This window comes from Humulus lupulus, chromosome 7 (assembly GCF_963169125.1).
Source record: "Humulus lupulus chromosome 7, drHumLupu1.1, whole genome shotgun sequence".
Lineage (NCBI taxonomy): Eukaryota > Viridiplantae > Streptophyta > Magnoliopsida > Rosales > Cannabaceae > Humulus > Humulus lupulus.
Window position 1 is genome coordinate 201,763,426 of NC_084799.1, and position 21,729 is coordinate 201,785,154.

General features: G+C 41.7%; 2 protein-coding genes across 2 annotated transcripts; both read left to right on the forward strand.

The window, feature by feature from the left end:
• Positions 1-2,911: 2,911 nt before the first annotated feature.
• On the forward strand, positions 2,912-4,063 carry LOC133792592 (receptor-like protein EIX1). Its single transcript, XM_062230501.1, has one exon. It carries the CDS (start codon positions 2,912-2,914, stop codon positions 4,061-4,063), a length of 1,152 nt encoding a protein of 383 aa, XP_062086485.1.
• On the forward strand, positions 3,956-6,710 carry LOC133789131 (receptor-like protein EIX2). The gene is made up of 2 exons (XM_062226864.1): positions 3,956-5,919; positions 6,484-6,710. Exons 1-2 carry the CDS (start codon positions 4,133-4,135, stop codon positions 6,494-6,496), a joined length of 1,800 nt encoding a protein of 599 aa, XP_062082848.1. The 5' UTR covers positions 3,956-4,132; the 3' UTR covers positions 6,497-6,710.
• The last annotated feature ends 15,019 nt before the right edge of the window (positions 6,711-21,729 follow it).

The following is a 21,729-nucleotide window of genomic DNA, read 5'->3' on the forward strand; positions in this document are numbered from 1 at the left end:
ATTGGCAATTGATTGTTATATATTTTTGTAATGATGCTACCATACACTATGTAGCATCTATATGCTAGCATGACCTAAATGACAGAAAATAAAAAAAATACATTCTTTTAATATATTGTCAATTGTTTTCTTCTTCAAAGTCTTGTATTAATTAGTTTAATATGTTTTCTAATTTCTATTCAAAAATACATTATTTCCCAATTATGGATGCACATTTTCTCATTGGGGGCGAGGCTACGCAGGGACCCGCCCCTAATGGGGTGGGGAATCCCCATCTAAATGGAGAACGAGGCGGGGACGAGAATAGTTTTTAATCCCCGAATGTTAAATCGGGCGGGGGCAGGGATATCACTCTTTGCCCCTACGAGGCTCCGTTTAAATTTTTATATATTGTTGTCATATTTTATATGTATTTTATTTATGTGTTATTGTAGTATAGTAGTAACTTTTTTAATATTTCAAATTTTATTTAGGATAATGTTTAATATTTTAATATGAGGTACAAATAAATTATTTAATATCTTGCATTAACATATAGCTGAGTTTGGGTGATTGAATAACAAGATCAGAGTAATTCCATTAAAAAAAAATAATAGTAATTAAGACTACAAAAATGAGACAAAAGGAGACAAATAAATTAAGACAAAAGACAAAAAACTAAGACCAAGACCAAGTATGGCCAATGGGAATAATAGTAATTAAGACTACAAAAATGAGACAAAAGGAGAAAAAGAAATTAAGACTACAAGACAAAACACCAAGACCAAGTGTGGATAATGGGCTCTTTCAAGAACGTAATATACAAGTTAGAAAATATTAGAGGATATTTTAGTCATTTCATTTGGGTGTACTGACGTCCAAAGAGCTTAGATATACAGATGCATATATTTATGGACAAAACGCTTTTTTTTTCTTCGAATTATAAACTTGTAGATTTTTGCTTTCTAATTTTTTTTTGTTTGACAAAAATACCCATAAAGTATAGCACTTGTAAATTTTTATTTATTCCATCCAAAATAGTAATGGTTTGATGATGTGTTAGTTAAAAAATATTTTTAAAAAATATATTTTTATTAATTAATAGATTTTAACTTAGAAAAAATAAATTAAAATAATATTAAAAATATAAATTAATAAAAACTGATTTTTAAATTTATTAAATTATATAAAATCCAATAAATAAATATAAATAGTTTTGAATACAAATATAATTTTAAAATAACTAAAATCAATATTTCTAAAACTAACTTATACTTTGAACTAAACTAAATTAAAATCTTTAATTTTTTGCTTGATTGTTTTCTAAATGTGTTTGATTATATACGTTTGAAATATATATTTGGTTAAGCTTTTAATTTAATTTAGTTTAGAAATATTGATTTTAGTTTTTTCACAATTATATTTGAATTAAAAAAAATTATGTTTATTAATTTTTTATAATATTCAATATAGTTTAAAAATAAATTTTTATTAATTTTTTACTTCTTAAAAGGATTTTTATTTATTTATTCTATTTTAAAATCAATTAATTAATTAAACAATTACTTTTAAAAAAAAATTTAACTGTCACGTCAGCAAACCATTATTATTTTGGACGGAAAGGAAAAAAATCTATAAGTGCTATAGTTTAAGTGGAAAATAACATTTTTTTTCCGTGAATTAAGAGATCCAATGAATTTTACTTACAACTTTTTCCTCACTTTTACTTCAATTAATTTTCCCCCCATTTTGAACTTAAAATTAAATCCCTCCACTTTTTTTTTTCTTACTGAAATCCAAGCTTCAAACACAATCTTAGTGAATTTAAAGTTCCTAGAAATTTAGGTCGAGATCTTTATCTTTTAGTCAAAGTCAAGGTCAAGTTCTTAATTTACCTATTGCTAGGTGCAAGAAATGTGCAATGTACATTTGTTTAGTTTTATTTTTTAAAAAATATTAAATATATTTATTAAGTTTTTATGATTGCCATATAAATTTAATAAATAAATAATATTATATAAAAAAGACTAATATAAACATATTAAAAGAAAAATTAAACATAAACATTGTTAATGGTTTTTTCAAAAAAAAAAATTATGATAACATTTTAGATCATAAACTATACTATTTAATGTATAAAAAATTCTTTGATATTATTCAAACACATTTATAATTGGAGAATAAGTTTTTTTATTTTTCATAAAAAATAAATTTTATTCTAATTTCTTGTATATTATATATTATTATAATAATAATATTTTATAATATTTGAATTTATATTAATATAATTAATAAATATATATTTTAAATAATTTTAAAGACATATTCTATTAAATATTTGTAATGCTCCGTTAAAGTTAACAAAAAAAATCGTTAAAACAAAAAAATTATGTTATCTACACACTTGAGATTTTTTTTCCCTTTTACCTATTGCATTAATTATTTTGATATATTCTCCAATTCCATATAAAAAATACATTCTTTCCCACATAATATTCACAGGTTTATTGTTTTTAAATAATTTACGTACTATTAAAAAAATTTAAAAATAAAATAAAAACAATGTGTGCAAGATAAGAGGTACAAATAATCAATTATCTAAGAAAAGAAAAGAAAAAGAATAATTGTAAATAAGACAAGAAAAAGAATTAAATTTTGACAATTATGAATTTGGTGGTAAGTGTTCCTTAACGTTCACGTTGGTTCAAGACTTGGTAGTTGGACGTAATATACAAGTTAGAATATGGGAGGGTAATTTGGTCATTTCGATTGTCCAAAGAGCTGTCTACGTACATATAGAAAATAATAATTGTTAGAGTTTACATATACAGTTATATATAAATAATATAGATTTGTTTGTTCGGATGATATGATTCCACTTTCCATATATAGTTTGAGTACATTGATTGATTGTTATTATTCCATTATAATAATGAGGATTATGAGAATGATACTATTAGTAGTGTGGCTTCTTTTCTTGCTTACCACCGCTGCTCATGTACGGTGTGATGATGGTAATCAAGGCAATCAGTGCGTAGAGAAGGAGAAAGAGGCTCTCCTCAGCTTTAAGAGAGTTGTTGATCCAGGTAACCTTCTTTCTTGGGCAACTAATAGTTCCAACCAAAACTGTTGTAACTGGGAAGGAATCACTTGTGACACCCAAACCAATCATGTCATTGCTATTGATTATAATGGTTATGGAGGAGTACTTGGTGGTGAGATTGGTTGCTCCTTGGCTGAGCTGCACTACTTGAATTACTTGAGTCTATCTCACACTCACTTTACTCGAATTCCCAAGTGTATTGGTTCTTTCAAACATCTCATGCATCTTGACCTTTCAGGTACTCTAATTAGTGGTGCTATTCCCTCTGAGCTTGGAAATCTTACCAAATTGCTTGGAAATCTTACCAAATTGCAGTATCTTCATCTTTCTTATATATATGTAGATAGTCTTGAGTGGCTTTCTCGTCTCACTTCTTTGAAGACCTTTGCATTGTATGAGGCCAATTTTACTAAAGCAGGGCTTCAATCATTTAGAGTGCCACCTTTCTTATCAGACTTGGACCTATCAGATTGTCTACTTCCCAAAGTAGATCTTTCATCTCTTTCCCCTTCGAATTATTCGTCTAATTTTCTAAAAACTCTCACACTTTTTTATAATTCAATACATCCCACTGCAATTACTTGGTTTTTAAACTCGAGTAATAATCTTTTTGGACTTACTATATCAAATAACATCATAGATGGTTTATTTCCAGATTCCATTAGAGGAAAAAAATCTTTGTCAAAAGTTGATTTGTCTGCAAACAAAGCTGAACTTGAAAATGGAGTACTAAAGTCCTTGGGGAATCTTTCCAACATGAACTTCTTAGATTTATCTCAAAACAACCTTAGTGGTACCTTACATAATGCTTTAGAAAATCTAGCAGGTTCTGCCAAGAATTCATTAGTGGGTTTGAGCTTGAGTTATAACCAACTTAGTGGGTCAATTCTTGAGGATGCTAAAAACACATTCCCATCTCTGAGATGGCTATATCTTGCTAATAATCGGTTGGAAGGTACTTTTCCTAGCCACTTGAGTTGATTTCCAAGTCTTGATACATTGTATTTGTATGACAACCAACTCACAGGACCATTACCTAATCTTTCATCAATGCCAAACTTGACAGATTTTGACGCAAGTAACAATAGGTTTAATGGTACTTCAACTGAGAGTATTATTGGTGGACTATCTCATCTTGAGTTTTTAGATGTCTCTTCAAACTCTCTTGTTGGGGTTATCTCGGAAGTGAACCTAATTAAGTATCCCAAATTGGAGAGTCTATTTTTTTCCAATAACTCAGCTTTGAGATTAAAATTCAACTCCAATTGGGTTCCTCCATTTCAATTGAAAACCATAGAACTCGCATCTTGCAAGTTAGGTCCACAATTTCCTAGTTGGCTACAAACGCAATCACAACTCTCCCATCTTGATATTTCAGATAATGATATTTCTAGTGTTGTTCCCAATTGGTTCAGTAATATATCATCCAAGTTGTGGCGCTTAAATATGTCTTTCAATCTTCTTTATGGTACCTTGCCATATTTTCCATTGATAGGTGCTTATACAGTTGATTTGAGTTTCAATCAATTCCATGGTTCTATTCCATCTTCTCTCTCCAATGCATCCTATGCATATCTCTCTGATAATAATTTCACTAGTTGCAGCTCTTTTCTATGTGAAGCCAAAGATGTGGTAACAGGAATTATTGACATGTCCAATAATCAATTATTCGGAAGCCTTCCTGATTGCTGGGGGAAATTCAACAGTAGTCTATTTTTTCTGAAGTTAGATTACAATGACTTCTCAAGAGAGATCCCAAGTTCCATTGGAAGTTTGACAAATATTCAATCTCTACAATTGGGGAACAATAACTTTTCGGGAGCTTTGCCTTCTACATTGGAGAACTGTACTAGTCTGCGAGCTTTGGATTTTGGATGGAATAGTTTGGAAAGAACAATACCGTCATGGATTGGTGAAAGATTTACAGCATTAGTTTTTCTTAATTTGAAATCAAATAAATTTGTTGGAAACATACCATTGAGTCTCTGCCATCTTTCTGATATCCAAATATTGGATCTCTCCTCAAATGGTTTAAGTGGTGTTATTCCTTCATGCCTTGCGAATTTCACATCAATGGTCCACTCAAATTATACAAGTACAGAGATTCAGATAGTGAGACATGATTTCATTGGAGACCCTCAAAGTACCGAGATTCTAAGTATCGGGATTTTAAACCCTCCAAGTCTTTCATCACAAATTATTTGGAAAGGAGTAGAATATGAATATAAAAGCATTCTTGGTTTGCTAAGACTTATTGATCTATCGAGTAATAAATTGACTGGAGAGATTCCAGCTGAACTGACGCGTCTTGTGGAATTGACTCAGTTAAACCTATCATGGAACGAGTTGAGTGGAGACATTCCTGAAAAGATTGGGAACTTGAGTAAGTTGGAATCTTTGGACTTGTCTCATAACAAGCTTTCTGGTAAAATTCCCAAAAGCTTGGCGGAATTATCTCTTCTGAATCATTTGGATTTGTCAAACAACCAGTTATCAGGAAAAATCCCTACAAGCACTCAACTACAAAGTTTCAATGCTTCTACATATACCATGAACCATGGACTCTATGGGCCTCCTCTAACTGATTGGCATGAAAGTGGAACTCCATCACATGGTTTTTTGGCTTCAACTCATGATCAAGAAGATGAAACATGGTTTAACTTGTCATGGTTTTATAAAGGGATTGGGGTTGGATTCACTATTGGATTTTGTGGAGTTTGTATCAATTTTGTGATAATAAACTATTATTGGAGAAATTCTTACTTTATGTTCATGCATAGCGTAAGAAATATTCTATCAAAGGGACTGTTGAGGAGAAAGCTAGCTTGGATTGACAGGTTAGTAGTACGTATAATATTAATGGTATTTCTCTTCTCTAATTATTATATGATATTTTTTTCAAAAATTGAGTCTTATTAAATTATAACTTTGTTTATATTTATATATATATATATATGTTTCTGGAATGCATGTGCCAAAATGCAATAGCCACTAAGGGGTAGACATTGCATTTTCCTCTAAAATACTAGATTATGAGATAAAATATTCTTAAATTTTCATTAGTTTCCAACTTAATTCTATTTTTTTTTACAGCACCAATAGATTTATTTGGAAGAGAAATCATTAATTTTTTTAATTTTTTTTTCAATTCAGACCTCTACAAAGGGCTGGAGGGGATCATGCCCTCCCAAATTTTCCTCCTAATATTTTATTACAATATATTTATTTATTTTAAATATATATATATGTGTGTAAAACTTATACATTTATATACACACGTATATTGTATGAATTTTAGTCTAATCTTATTAAAAAAAAACAAACAAAATTGGCCTTCTTAAAACTAAACAAGATATGTTTTCTCTCATATATGGTTCTTTCATGTTTACTTTTCTCATTAGATCCCTCAATTGATGAAGATCAGACTTAGTAGCTGCAAGGATTCTTAAGAGTTCAAAGTTAGAAAGCCAAAGAACCGGTCAAGCATGGAGCATTTGAATAATCTGTATTATGAAGAGTCCTACTTTTTCAATCCTTGTTTTTATAGTCCTACTTTTGACTATATATGTATTGTGAAATAAGTTTGTAAAATTTGGTTTTAATTAAATTTCTAGTAATTAAATCAATATATCTAGCTTTTTCCCGTGATATGATGTCTTTCTTATCAATAAATTGAAACAAAAAAATGTACAAGGGGAAAGTCAAAACATCACTTACCAAAGATCAATTTTCTCTTAATAGGAACTAGTAGTCTTTACGAGAACAAGAGATTGAAACACTTGATGTTCAACTGAGTCCTCAAGTCAACTCATAATGTTATGAAGACCTTCACAAATATTGTTATGGATGACTATTAACTGTTTTCAGTCTATGTATAGTAGTACTAGAAATATGCAACACATTAAATAGAGAAGAGAAAGTGAGAAAGGATTAGGGTAATTTTCTCATTGATTTAGCTCATACAAGAGCTATATATAAGAGTACTAGAGGACACATGTCCCACTGAGAGTAGAGAAGCAAAAGGTTCTAGAATATACCAAAACTAATATAATAACTAATATGACTATTAGGGGCCGTTTGGTACGAGGAGTTCACAGTTTTTATATTACTGGTGTTGACGCGGTTCTTCGCCAACAAGTAATTTAAGAAAGGAAGAGAAAGGGATTAGTGCTAATAATGCACCGAAACAGATATATGATCTTAGGAAATGGAAAGGTGACTCAAGACACAGTTTTTAAGTGGTTCAAAGGTTAAAATCCTTCTACACCACTAGTCAATATTATTGCTCTATTCTGGGAATATGATTACAGGATATTTCTTACAAGAGATCATCCAACCCCTATCAACTCCCAGGGTCTCCATATTTATAGGAGAAAGCACCTGAGAGTTGGTAAGAAGGTCATCCCGTGACCTTCTTACCTATCATATCAACTCTATGACATTCATGATTAATTCCTAAACCTGACACATAAGTGTGGTCAAATCGATATGTAAGGAGATAATGGGCTGCACGGCCCAACCCAGCCGTGGGTGTCTGAATACGCACGTTTCTGCTGCGTGTCCGAGAAGTCAGGGGCATATCAGACACGTGATGTCTGATATATGCACGTTTACCTTGCGTGTGTTGACTTTACAAAAGGTCTTAGCCTCTGTATTCAACTTGTACCACGATCTGGATACTTAACTCGACCTTCAGCCTTCAGAGTCCAGGCTCAAGTCTTGGGCAATCTTGGAAACCCTTGGGATTCCTCGAGCTAAAGAGGTACGACCTTATGATGGAATCTCCGGTCTTGGGGATGTCCACGAGATAATTATGATTAGGCCGCAGCTCGGCTTGCTAATCAGCCCGTGGGAAAATCAGGGCGTACATCTGCCCCCCAAGCCCCTATTCGTGGTATACCACGTCAAATAAGACCACAGTAGGGGCTTTTAGGCTTCCCCACGAACTCTTCACATTCCACCCCTTACGCAGGCGCCTGATACGTGGATCATCGTGGTTGGTGACGGTACGTCTTACGAGAACCGCATTTAATGGCCTAGCCTATGCCCAGCCGTCGTTTCGTATTTCGAGTGGAGGGCCTCGGATCCCTCATCAGGGCCATCCAACGACCCTCTACACGTGACCCTTCACGTATATATAAAAGGGGGTGGCCACCTTACGCATGGGCCACCCTTTCACTTGAAATTTCTTAGAACTTCTCTGCTTCTTCTCTCTTCATCTCATAAGAGAAAAAAAAAACAAAAAAACAAAAAACCCTCTTCTCCGTGACTGCTACACTCAGTGTTCAAGAAGCTCAGACGTAAGGATTTCTTCAAAGCTTTGGAAGCCAATACCCCAACGAAGCTTTCACCTAGGCGATACCTTCACTCACCTCCCAGCCAAACACTGTAAGTCTCCTGACCATGTGTGTTTTGAAAATATATTTCACTGTAGCTTAGGTAAATATTTTACTGTGGCCGCATGCAAGGGTTTTGTGGGTACGAAGGGTGAAAGCCTTTTTAGGTTAGGGTATTTTCGCTGTAGGAAATCACTTAAGAGTATGGTTCACATGATGCTTTTTCTGGGGAAAATTTCTGGGTAGGAGTTTCGGAACTTTTGGGTTCAAAACCGGGTAGCTTAGGGAGCACGCTTCGCAGGCGGTTTTGCAACTTTTGCCTACTGAAACTTTCCCCCCAAGGCAAATTCTATCCTAACCCTCCTGACACACGAATTCCGAGTAATCGGGGATCTGTTGGGAGCATAGGCACGTGTTCATTGAACCGCGTGGTCCCACTCTCCACGGGCTGAGCATACCTCAGCTCGTGCAAATAACACTTTGCTTTTTTCTCATGCTTGGGTCGCCTTTTCTGAAATGTTTTCTTTTGTTCGTTAGGCGACCAGATGGCACCGAAAAGGAACGCTCCCAATAAGACCGTCAGCAGCTCGGCCTCACAGCAGGACAAAGGAAAGAAGGTGATGCCGGACTCCCCAATCCCCAACTTTGGGCCGGCGGTGGAGCAGGAGGTCGAGGTCGCCCCCGATGCCTTCTTTGAGGCGGAGAGGATCGTCTCAAAGGTCACCGACCAGGCGAAGATCAACAAAATCTTTCTCTCCCACAACATCGCCCTGGGGAGAACATCTGTGGTGGTTCGACCTCCCGCAGAAGGCGAGCGGAGCTGTGCGCCGCTCGACGAGGTATTCGCGGCCTAGAGCGGCGAGCATTTCAAGGCAGGGGCATTCCTCCCACTGGACCAGTATTTCGCGGACTTCCTCAATTATGTGAGGTTGGCACCATTTCAGCTCCCCCCCAAATCCTATCAGTTGTTGGCGGGGTTGAGATATTTATTCTTGAAGCACGAGTGGGAGGTCCCCACTCCAGCGGACATTTTATACTTTTTCTGCCTCAAGGCCAACCCGGATCAGCGGGGGCGAGGCGAAGGGTTTTACTACTTAACCTGATTCCCTAATACGGCTGCGGTCATCGAGCTGCCCAGCCACCCCAACGACTTCAAGGATCAATTCTTCATGTCGACGGGGTTTAGGAACTGCGAGCTCCACTACTTCAATCGTCCTCGTAAGTGTCTTTCGTCCTTAGCTCGTAAGTTAAGTGTCATTTTAGCTCCTCCCGTATCCCTTTCTAACTTAGACTAATTCTGCAGCCATCTTCGCGAGGACAGAGAAATCTGTGACCCTCAGGGCCCAGTACGAGACGCTGGCAGGCTTGCCCCCCAGCGAGAAAGATTACCGCATGCTCGTAACAGACGAGACGATGATAGCCTGCAAGCTGATTTTCCCAAATCAGACCTTAAACCTCAGGAGGCCTCGGGGGCTTCACCCAGCTCGCGACACCAGACCCGTCATTGTGGATGAGGACGCGGGAGATGAAGATGAGGAGGACAAAGGCGACGAAGTTCCCCTCGTGAGGAAAAGGAAGCGGACCTTGGAGGTCATCCAGAGGACGAGCGAGGAGAGGATCCAATCTGGAGCAGCCACGGGTCCTTCTAGCCAAGGTAGCCCTTACATGTTTAGGAGTCTAGATAGGGCCACAGCGGACCCCCTGCTGGCTAGGTTCAATCCTAGGCAGCTCGTCCATCGCCACCGAAGTGATCCGAACCTGAATACCACCCTGCTCCATTGTGTCGACCGGCTTGTGCTGGACTACCAAGATAGCCGGCCTAGGGGTACTGTAGTAGTAGATAATACCCTAACCTTTAGGTCGATCCTATTCGAGGAGTATGGGACCAACCTTCGGTCATGGCCATCACTCCGAAGGGGTGTCGTAGCTCCAGGGCTTAGGCAATACGTAGAGGAATCTAGCCCTGAGTCAGCCTCGGAGCCAGGACCTGCGCCAGTTCGGGAAGTAATCGACTTAGATTCTTCTTCGAGCTCGGGGGGTAGGATTCCCTTAGTATTCATATACTTTTTATCTTTACCCCTTTGTTTTTGTATCTGTATGGTTGCTAACTCGTACTAACCATGTTTTTGTTTTGGCAAAAGAGATGTCTCAGCCCGAGGTGAGCCTGCGAGGTGCGGTCTTTGGGGGGAACCCTTCAGCTGGGCCGAGAATGAAAAGGCTCCGGACATCCAAGAACGCCGCTGGGGTCCCCACCAAGTCTCCGGCCAAGGAGAAGGAGCAAACCCCAGTTGCCCAGGTCGCGGGAGTGATTCTCCCTGCTGCAGGGGGAAGCAACATGCCTCCACCCCCTCCGCGAGCTCCAGCCGTCGCTCGGGATGCAGGAACGGAGCTCGGGACTTCGGCGGTTGTACCCTCCGATGTACGCATCCCAGTCAATCCCCATGACCTGGAGAATATCCCCGAGGCCTTCCGGGGAACGGTGTATGATTCGGTGAACTACGCCGTCAGCCACATATACAAGTTCACCGAGAAGGAGCTCCGAGCCATCGAGACACTGAGCCCGGTAGGCGTGCTGGAGTCTTCATTGGGCATGGCCATGACGGTAAGCTAGCTTAATTTTTTGTGGTTTTTATCATTTACACTTTGCTCTGCTTTTCCTTTCCCTTTTTTCTAAGGCGATTGTCTTTTCAACTTTGCAGAGCGTTGTTGCCCTTCACCGGAGCATTGTCAGGACCAAAACTCAGCTCGAGGACATGAGGAGCGAGCACCAGACCACCCTTCAGGCGGATAAGGAGGCCTTGGCGGCCTCGTAGGTCGAGTTGGAAAAAACCCGCTTGAGGGTCCAAGTGTTCGAGGCCTCTCTCGCCACCTCGCAGACAGACCTAGATGCCGCGAAGACTGAGGTTCAAGTCGCCCAGGCTGCCCTAGAGGCCGAGCGGACAACTTCAGAAAAGTCTATGGAAGATCTGTTCTACCATTTCTGGGTCTATAATCCAGATGCAGACTTCTCCTTCATGTTAGCGAGCCTCTGGGAGCGCTTGCTGGTGAAGTTCCAAGCTCGGCTTGATAAAGAGGCGCCCTCGGAGACCGGGAATGGTTCTGGCGCAGCTGAGCTAGACGAGTCGGCGACCTCCAAGGGGCCACCTGGCGGAGCTTAGGGCGTTTCTTCTCTTGTGCCCTTCAATATTTTCTAAATACTTTTTATGTAACCTTTGCATGAGGTGCTTTCACCTCGAGACAATTTGATCTAACACTTATAATTGATCCTCCTTCTTACCTTTACGCATTTTGGTTACAACTTTTTGAAAAGCTTAGTTCGCGTTAACTTTTAACCATATCTCGAGCTCTTTAGGAAGAACAACGATCAATAGATTTAAATCAACGCCTAAGTTTTATGACCCGGTTAGGACCAGGAACTTATTTTGAAAACTTAGTTCGTGTTAACTTTTATCCATATCTCGGGCTCTTTAAGAAGAACAACGATCAATAGATTTAAATCAACTTCTAAGTTTTATGACCTGGTTAGGACCAGGAACTTATTTTGAAAACTTAGTTCGTGTTAACTTTTATCCATATCTCGGGCTCTTTAAGAAGAACAACGATCAATAGATTTAAATCAACTTCTAAGTTTTATGACCCGGTTAGGACCAGGAACTTATTTTGAAAACTTAGTTCGTGTTAACTTTTATCCATATCTCGGGCTCTTTAAGAAGAACAACGATCAATAGATTTAAATCAACTTCTAAGTTTTATGACCCGGTTAGGACCAGGAACTTATTTTGAAAACTTAGTTCGTGTTAACTTTTATCCATATCTCGGGCTCTTTAAGAAGAACAACGATCAATAGATTTAAATCAACTTCTAAGTTTTATGACCCGGTTAGGACCAGGAACTTATTTTGAGAACTTAGTTCGTGTTAACTTTTATCCATATCTCGGGCTTTTTAAGAAGAACAACGATCAATAGATTTAAATCAACTTCTAAGTTTTATGACCCGGTTAGGACCAGGAACTTATTTTGAAAACTTAGTTCATGTTAACTTTTATCCATATCTCGGGCTCTTTAAGAAGAACAACGATCAATAGATTTAAATCAACTTCTAAGTTTTATGACCCGGTTAGGACCAGGAACTTATTTTGAAAACTTAGTTCGCGTTAACTTTTATCCATATCTCGAGCTCTTTAAGAAGAACAACGATCAATAGATTTAAATCAACTTCTAAGTCATTAAGAAGACCTGGTTATATCCAGGCACCATATGCCCCCCAAGTAACTGGGAAAGGGTCTTTCGTGGTTACTTTAGATTACACTTGCAAACATGTAAAAAAAACTGATTCTCATTCATACATAAAAAGTGGCCTTCCAAGCCTTACAAGTGAATCATTGATAATATTTCTTTAAGTGGATGGCGTTCCAAGTCCGCGGGACCGAACCTCCATCAAGTCGAGCTAACTTATAAGTTCCCTCCTTAATGATTTCGATGACCTGGTATGGTCCTTCCCAGCTTGGTCCTAAAACTCCATCTTTGGGATCTTTCCCGGCCAGGAAAACTCTCCTTAGGACCAAGTCGCCAACGCTAAAGGCGCATTTTTTGACTTTGGTGTTGAAGTAGCGAGTGATTTTCTGCTGATAATGGGCGAGCTGGAGTTGCGAATCCTTTCGCCTTTCATCAACTAGATCGAGAGAATTGCACAGGAGCTCGTGGTTTCGATCTTGGTCGTAGGACTGGATTCTATGCGAAAGCACTTTAATTTCCACAGGGAGGACTGCCTCACTCCCGAAGGTTAGGGAAAAGGGAGTATGACCCGTAGGAGTCCGATGCGAGGTCCGGTATGCCCATAGGACCTGGGGGAGCTGTTTTGGCCAGACCCCCTTTGCTTCGTCTAATATCTTCTTGAGGCTCGCCTTTAGGGTCTTGTTGACAGCTTCGACCTGGCCATTAGCCTGAGGATAGGCCACGGAGGAGAAACTTTTTACGATTCCGTATCTTTCCCAGAACTCGGTGAACAGGTCGCTGTCGAACTGAGTGCCGTTGTCGGAAACGATCTTCTTAGGCAGGCCGAACCGGCAGATAATGCTCTTAACCACGAAGTCAAGCACTTTTTTGGACGTTATTGTTGCCAAAGGTTCTGCCTCAGCCCACTTCGTAAAGTAGTCGATGGCTACCACGGCGTAATGGACCTCGTCTTTTCCAGTGGGGAAGGCGCCAACCAAATCTATTCCCCAAACGAAAAACGGCCATGGGGACGAGATCATCTTCAGCTCGACTGGAGGAGCTCGGGAAACTGCGGCGAAACGCTGGCATTTGTCGCACTTCTTCACGTATGAGATCGAGTCTTTGGACAGAGTTGGCCAGTAATACCCCTGCCCCAGGACCTTTAAGGCCAAGCTCTGCCCCCCAGTGTGGTCTCCATAAAATCCTTCGTGCACTTCCTTCAGGATGGCCTTTGCTTCGTCTGGACGAACACACCGGAGGAGAGGTAGGGAGTGCCCACGTCGGTACAACACCCCATCGACTATCGTATATCTATGAGCTTGGTACAGGACTCGCCGTGCATCGTTACGTCCTTCAGGTAGCTTGCCCTCGACGAGATATTCAAGGATGGGGGTCATCCAGGTCGGCCTGGCATCGATCATTTCGACCTCCGTCCTGACATCTTCTATGCTTGGTTTCTCCAAGAATTCGACTAGTACTAGACCTAGGGTCTCCGTTTCCCCAGAGGTGGCGAGCTTGGCAAGAGCGTCTGCGTTAGCGTTCTTCTCCCGAGGTATTTGTTCGATCGAGCCTCGCTCAAATGCGGACAGCTCAACTTTTACCTTTGCCAGATAGGCGGCCATCTTGGGTCCTCGCGCTTGATATTCTCCCAGGACCTGGTTTACCACGAGCTGAGAGTCACTGAAGCACTGGACGGAGCTCGCCTTCAACTCCTGGGCTATCCTCAGTCCTGCCAGCAAAGCTTTGTATTCGGCCTCGTTGTTGGAGGCTTTGAATCCGAATCTCAGTGCTGAGTGGAATTTATGTCCTTCGGGGGAGATCAAAATGATTCCAGCTCCGGAAGCCTGGGGCGAGCTGATTTGGGGTGAGTTTTATGCGGAATCCTCCTGGAATCCCGTGCACTCTGCCATAAAATCGGCCAGGGCCTGATTTTTTATAGCAGTTCGCGGAGTGTACAGAATCTCGAACTGACTGAGTTCGATGGCCCACTTTAACAAACGTCCCGATGCTTCAGGTTTTTGCAAAACCTGCCTTAAAGGTTGATTGGTCACGACGTGAATCGAGTGGGACTGGAAGTACGGCCTGAGCTTTCGCGAAGCCGTGACAAGGCAGAACGCCAATTTCTCCATCAACGGGTATTGGGATTCAGCCCCGAGAAGTCTCTTGCTGATGTAGTAGACTGGCTTCTGAACTTGGTCCTCTTCTCGTACCAGTACGGCACTAGCTGCGTCCTCAGTGACAGCCAGGTAGAGGAAAAGGAACTCTCCTGCCTTGGGCTTGGATAGCACGGGCGGCTCAGCCAGATGTTCCTTCAGGTCGAGGAATGCGCTTTCGCATTCTACTGTCCATTCAAACCTCTTGTTTCCTCGGAGCAGGTTGTAGAAGGGCAAACACTTATCGGTGGACTTGGAAATAAACCGATTGAGGGCTGCCACTCTTCCTGTCAGGCCTTGGACATCTTTTTGTGACCTGGGCGAAGGAAGTTCGAGCAGTGATCTGATCTTGTCGGGGTTTGCCTCGATTCCTCGGGTATTGACTATGAACCCCAGGAATTTTCCTGACGCGACTCCAAAAGTGCATTTCTGTGGATTGAGCCTCATGCCATATTCCCGTAGAATCTTAAAACATTCTTCCAGGTCGGAAACATGGTTATCGGCAGTCTTTGACTTGACTAGCATGTCATCAACGTACACTTCCATGTTTTTTCCGATCTGGTATGCGAACATTCTATTTACTAGCCTTTGGTAGGTAGCCCCGGCGTTCTTCAGACCGAACGGCATGACCTTGTTACAATAGACGTTAGTTGGGGTCATGAAGCTGGTGTGTTCCTGGTCCGCCAGATTCATCGCGATCTGATTGTAGCCTGAGTATGCGTCCATAAAGGACATGAGCTCGTGCCCTGCCATGGCATCTACCAACTGTTCATTCCTGGGCAACGGAAAGCAATCCTTGGGGCAGGCTTTATTCAGGTCGGAGAAGTCGATGTAGGTCCGCCATTTCTCGTTAGGCTTCGGGACCAGCACGGGGTTGGCAACCCATATTGGAAACTTGGCCTCACGGATAAAGCCGCACTTTTTGAGCCGGGCTACCTCTTCCTCTAGGGCTTCAGCTCGAGCTGTTCCTAAACACCTTTGCTTCTGGGACCTGGTGGGAACGCTTTTATCTAGATGAAGTGTATGCATGATGACATTGGGGCTGATTCCCACCATGTCCTCATGGGACCAAGCAAACACGTCTAGGTTATCTCGCAGAAACTTGGTCAGCTCCACCTTCCTCTTGCTACAGAGGTTTTTCCCGAGCTTGACCGTCCGTGACGGGTTCTGCGGATCAATGTTCACTTCCTCGAGCTCCTCAATCGCCTGGATCTCGGATCTGTCCTCGCCTATCCGGGGGTCAATATCCTCACTTAAGACGACATTTTCCCCCTCGGCGCTTTGAGGTTTTTCAATCTCAGGATCTATTAAGGGTTCCTGAGATTCCTCTTTACCTTGAATGGTCATTGCCAGCTGCCCGGGTTTAGATTTTCCCTTCATGGAAATGTTGTAGCATTCCCTTGCAGCGAGCTGATCGCCATGGATAGTCCAGATTCCCGTCGAAGTAGGGAATTTCATCGCGAGGTGGCGAATGGACGTGACGGCCTCGAAAGCTATGAGCGTAGGTCGTCCCAAAATGGCGTTGTAGGCAGAGGAGCAGTCAATGACCACGAACTCAAGGAGTTTGGAGACTGTTCGAGATCCTTCACCTAGGGTGATCACCAGCTCGATCGTCCCTATCGCTGCTGATCCTTCTCCCGAAAATCCATACAACATCATGGATGTTGCCTTCAGCTCGGCGACAGTCAAACCCATCTTCTCTAAGGTGGATCAGAATAGGAGGTTCACCGAACTCCCGTTGTCTATCAGTACCCTCCTCACTTTCCTATTGGCGAGCTGGACTGCTACGACCAGAGGATCATTGTGAGGGAACTGGACATGGCCCGCATCTTCCTCCGTAAAAATAATTGGCTGGCTCTCCAACCGCTGCTGCTTTGACTGACGCTGTTCCGGGACGAAATCCTCTCCGTTATGAGCCTTTAGTTCGTTCACGTATCTCTTCTGGGCGCCTCTGCTCGTGTCGGCCATGTGCGGACCTCCAAAGATGGTGGATATCTCTCCTCCTACCACAGGAGGAGGTACATCCTGGTTTACCCGAGACCCGGGCTGACTGGCCGGGACTTTGGGGGCAGGCCAGATTGCTGGAACCCTGTTCCGTGCGTATTGAGCTAAGGGGCCGGTTCGAATGAGAGTCTCGATCTCATCCTTTAGATGTCTGTAATCGTCAGTATTGTGGCCCACATCGTTATGAAAATGGAAAAACTTGGAAGTGTCTCTCTTCCCCTTGTGGTCCTTTAATGGCTTCGGCCTCTTCCAGGGGACTCGGGTAGAGTTGGCTAGGAAGATATTCTCCCTAGACTGGGTGAGCTCGGTATAAGTCGCGCAGACGGGCTTAAACTTGTCTATGGACTTATTCTTCTTTTGACCGTGCTGGCTGCCTTCACCATTCCCCTTTCTTTTGCCTCCTCCGAGCTGGTTGTTTTGTGTGACGTTCTGGGTCGCTGCCACGACCTCTGTCCCTACCCCAGCAGTCTGTTCGGGCGCCTGGCTAGTTCCCGCAGCTGATGTTTTGGCCTCCTCCAAGTTAATCCATTATTGGGCCCTGTAAGGAATTTGTTAACCGAACTTTGAATACGTTGAGGGCTTAGTCAAGGTTGTTTACTCCATTCAAACTTAGCTAAAAATGTGTAATTTCATGTTTAATTATTCAGCGTGTGCCGATATATCGCAGCTATAGGGGCGATATATCGCAGCACGTAGATACGGAAAACACGAGACGATGCACGGTCGCCTCGGGCATACTAGCCCAGGCGATATATCGCCTCCTTCAGCATATGTTCAAACGTTTTTGAATTCTTTTCCTTTCAGCCATTCAAACTCCTCCATAAGTCCAGCATCTTTTGAACGAGTCTTCAGCCTCTGCTGAACGATTATTCAAATGATTTTCACCTAAAAAGCCATTATTTTTATTCAAGTAAAATCAAGATACTTTCATTCCCAAACTCTATAAATAGGACCTAGTACCCAGCCATTATTCACCTTTTGCTCTAAGTTCAGAAGCTGCTAGTGTTAAGTGAGTGTGAGAGTTAAACACCTGGGTTTGGGAAAATCATAAGCTTAAACATCATAAGCTTATCAAACACTTTGGGAAGTGAGGTTCTATAGCATTTCGGTTGAGGTGTAGATTGGTCTTTCAAGTCTTTGAGGTAACCAAAACTCTAGTTCATTTATGTATCATGTTATGTTTCCCTTCTCTTAGTCTTCTACTCAGTCCCCTAATCTCATTCTTATTTTGGTTAGGGAATCCAAGTTCTTAAGCACATAAGTTGTGGTAAGCATGTTTCTCAAATGGTTTAGTCTTTCCATCCCTTTCATCTCATCTCCTTTCTTCTTTAGACTCACTCTTTCTAATGGTTATTAGGAGTGTTCCAAAAGGTCCCAACTCAGTCCACATATCCCGGTAACTTTGGTAAGGAAAATAGGCTAGAATCTATATGTTTATGTTTATGTTATCTTATGTGTTATGTTATGATATGTTATGAATATGTTATGAATATGTTATGCATGTGTTTGTTGTAGGCTTGGGCTTATGCCCTATTTGACTAACAAGACCCCAAAAAGATTGTGGGCATATGCCTATTTAGCTGGTAGGACCCCACTAATCTCATGGGCATAAGCTTGTTTAGTCTATGGGACCCCAAGTAATAATGGCCATTATAATAAGTGTATTATGTGTTATGATATGTCTTTACGTTCATTATGAAATTTATGTGTATGACTATGTGTTAGATTTTCCTTACTGGGCATTAGGCTCATTCCTTTCTGTTTTATGTGCAGGAAAATAAGCTTTAGAGGCGGTAAGATTCGTGACGCTTAGAGGATGTGTATCGATGGTGAATGGAGTCAAGGGACCGAGCGTTATTCGATTCGAGGATGTAGTCTTGTTTATGTTTTTTTATGGTTTTAGATGTATTTTCCGCATTTTCCATGTAACTCTTTTTACTTTAAGTTATTTTTTGTTTTAAAGACAATGGGTACCCATATCCTACTTATTTTTATGAAAGTAACCTTTGTTTCTACAAGTTTATAATAAATTATGGTATTTTCGCAAATGTATGTTTTAGTAAGAATTTGTATGTATAGTTCGATAATGGTCCAAGAGTCTAGATTAGTGGGTCATTACAGTCAGCCTGAACGCGGGCGGCCTGGGAGGCTCGGAAGGCCCTTTTGAAATCTGCCGAGAAAGTCTTCCAGGAGCTGATTGCCTGCTTTTTACCTTGTTTGAACCACTGCCTGGCAGGTCCAATCAGTGTGGAAGGGAAGATTAAACATCTCAGCTCGAGGCCAATGTTATGGGCCATCATGAGGGTGTTGAACATCCCTAGATGGTCCGATGGGTCTCCATCCCCATTGAACTTTGACAAGTGAGGCATACGGAAACCAGATGGGTACGTCGTTGCTGCTATACTGGGGGCGAAGAGTTCCATCTCGTCCCCTGAATCGTACTCATATTTTTCTTTCTCCGTCAGGAGCTTCCTCATCAGCTCCTCCATCTGAGTTAGGCGTTCAAGGGTTTGGTCCTGGTGTCCTTGGTTATTCCGGGGCTGTTCGACAGCTCCGGATCCATTGTACATATTTGGTGGGTTGTTGCCCCTCCTATCTTAAGATAGGTTATTTGGGGCATTCCCTCCGTTACGTACCTCGGACAGGGCCCCCCCTGAGCGAGCGTGGCTATCTCCTCCAACCTGCTCCCCTCTATGGGAGTTGAGGCGATCTCGAAGGTCACCTCCTTGGGTGACTCGAGGACTTTGCGCCCAACTCAAACGCTAGCGCAGGTCTCCCCCAGAGAGATCACTCCGGCGACTGCCGGTCCAGTGGCTCCTGCTAGATATGCTTGGAGTCTGCCTTTGGTGGTGAGGACTTGGGCTTTCCCTTGGCACCCTGCTACGCCGGGAAGGTCCAGCTGATGGCGGATCTCTCCTGCTATCTCCGTAGGCAGGAATATCTCGTACGGTTCGAGGAGGAGACGGATATTTGATCGGAGATGGAGGATGCCTGACTGGAGAGGCGATCCTGGTTCCGTCAGGTCGGATTAGATTCGGTGGGGGCCTTTCGGCCCTGCCAACCCGCTGGTCCCGCGTCTGGCAATCTGGGCGAGGCGCAGGACGGTTATTGGGGACGGGCTGATGCTGTGAGCCCTCCCCGGATTTCCTTCGGGAACTTCCTCGAGCTCTACTGGGCGCGCTCGAGGATGGTTGGGAGCTAGAAGTCGACGTTCTGACCGAACGGCTGTATTTCTGTTGTTCAGCTCTAGGCATTCCTCTGAAGTCTGCCTCTCGATGGTGTGATGAAGGAGTGGAGTTGGGTGTCGGAAGTCTGTCTGAACGGCTACGCCTGGACCGATTACCCCGGCGAGACTTAGAAGCCTTGCCTCTCTCCGACGTTAGTGTCGGTTGTGAGAGGGGGTAATAGGGCCAGCACATCCTTGATCAGCTGATTAGCTATTGCTAGCTGGCTCCTCAGCTGAGCATTCTCCATTTCCACTGCAGTGTAATAACATGGGTTCGGGTTAGGCGGCCGAGGCGCCGAACTTCCGGTGTCGCCTTGGCCCGCCGGCTGTTTTCCTGGCCGCTGCTGGACTTTAGGAACTTGTTCACCAGGGGTGGCAGTATGATGAGCCTCCTGCCCATCATGTTGCTCTGCCTCATTACCGTGCCTGGATCGAGTTGTCACCATAGTTGGATGTTTGCGACAGCACTGAATCGGACTTGCTCTCAATGAAAGCACCAAACTGTTGACGCGGTTCTTCGCCAACAGGTAATTTAAGAAAGGAAGAGAAAGGGATTAGTGCTAATAATGAACCGAAACAGATATATGATCTTAGGAAATGGAAAGGTGACTCAAGACACGGGTTTTAAGTGGTTCAAAGGTTAAAATCCTTCTACTCCACTAGTCAATATTATTGCTCTATTCTGGGAATATGATTACAGGATATTTCTTACAAGAGATCATCCAACCCCTATCAACTCCCAGGGTCTCCATATTTATAGGAGAAAGCACCTGAGAGTTGATAAGAAGGTCATCCCGTGACCTTCTTACCTATCATATCAACTCTATGACATTCATGATTAATTCCTAAACCTGACACATAAGTGTGGTCAAATCGATAGGTAAGGAGATAATGGGCCGCACGGCCCAACCCAGCCGTGGGTGTCTGAATACGCACGTTCCTGCTGCGTGTCCGAGAAGTCAGGGGCATATCAGACACGTGATATCTGATATATGCACGTTTACCTTGCGTGTGTTGACTTTACAAGAGGTCCTAGCCTCCGTATTCAGCTCGTACCACGATCTGGATACTTAACTCGACCTTCGGCCTTCAGAGTCCAGGCTCAAGTCTTGGGCAATCTTGGAAACCCTTGGGATTCCTCGAGCTAAAGAGGTACGACCTTATGACGGAAGCTCCGGTCTTGAGGATGTCTACAAGATAATCATGATTAGGCCGCAGCTCGGCTTGCTAATCAGCCCGTGGGAAAATCAGGGCGTACAACTGGGAAAGTTGAAGAGGGTAATTTGATAGTCTGGAAACTTACATCATTGTGTTTGGTTGTGCACTGTAATCTTATCTATGATTCATGGGAATATCACTTTCTGTGTTTGGTTGTGCATAGGAATTTGTTAAGTTTTCATATTTTTATAAAATTAATATAATAATATATTTCATCAAAATAATTTATAAACAATTTTACTCATGAAATATTTTTTAACAAAATTAAAAAAAATACATCTATTGAATACTATAATCAAGTATAATTTTTAAAATTACAAAAATATCCTTATTTTATTTTTAATAATATTTCATTTGTTATTTTAAACTAAAGTAATGATATAAAAGCTTTACAAATCAATTTCTTTAAATAAACAAATATTATTTATCATTTTATAATTTGATATAGGGTTGTGCAGAAATTTTTACAACCCACCCAACCCGAATAATCCGCCC

What these genes read in the sequence shown, in the direction of transcription:
- LOC133789131 (XM_062226864.1), top strand. Translation starts at nt 4,133, where the DNA reads ATGCCAAACTTGACAGATTTTGACGCAAGTAACAATAGGTTTAATGGT.
- LOC133792592 (XM_062230501.1), top strand. Translation starts at nt 2,912, where the DNA reads ATGAGGATTATGAGAATGATACTATTAGTAGTGTGGCTTCTTTTCTTG.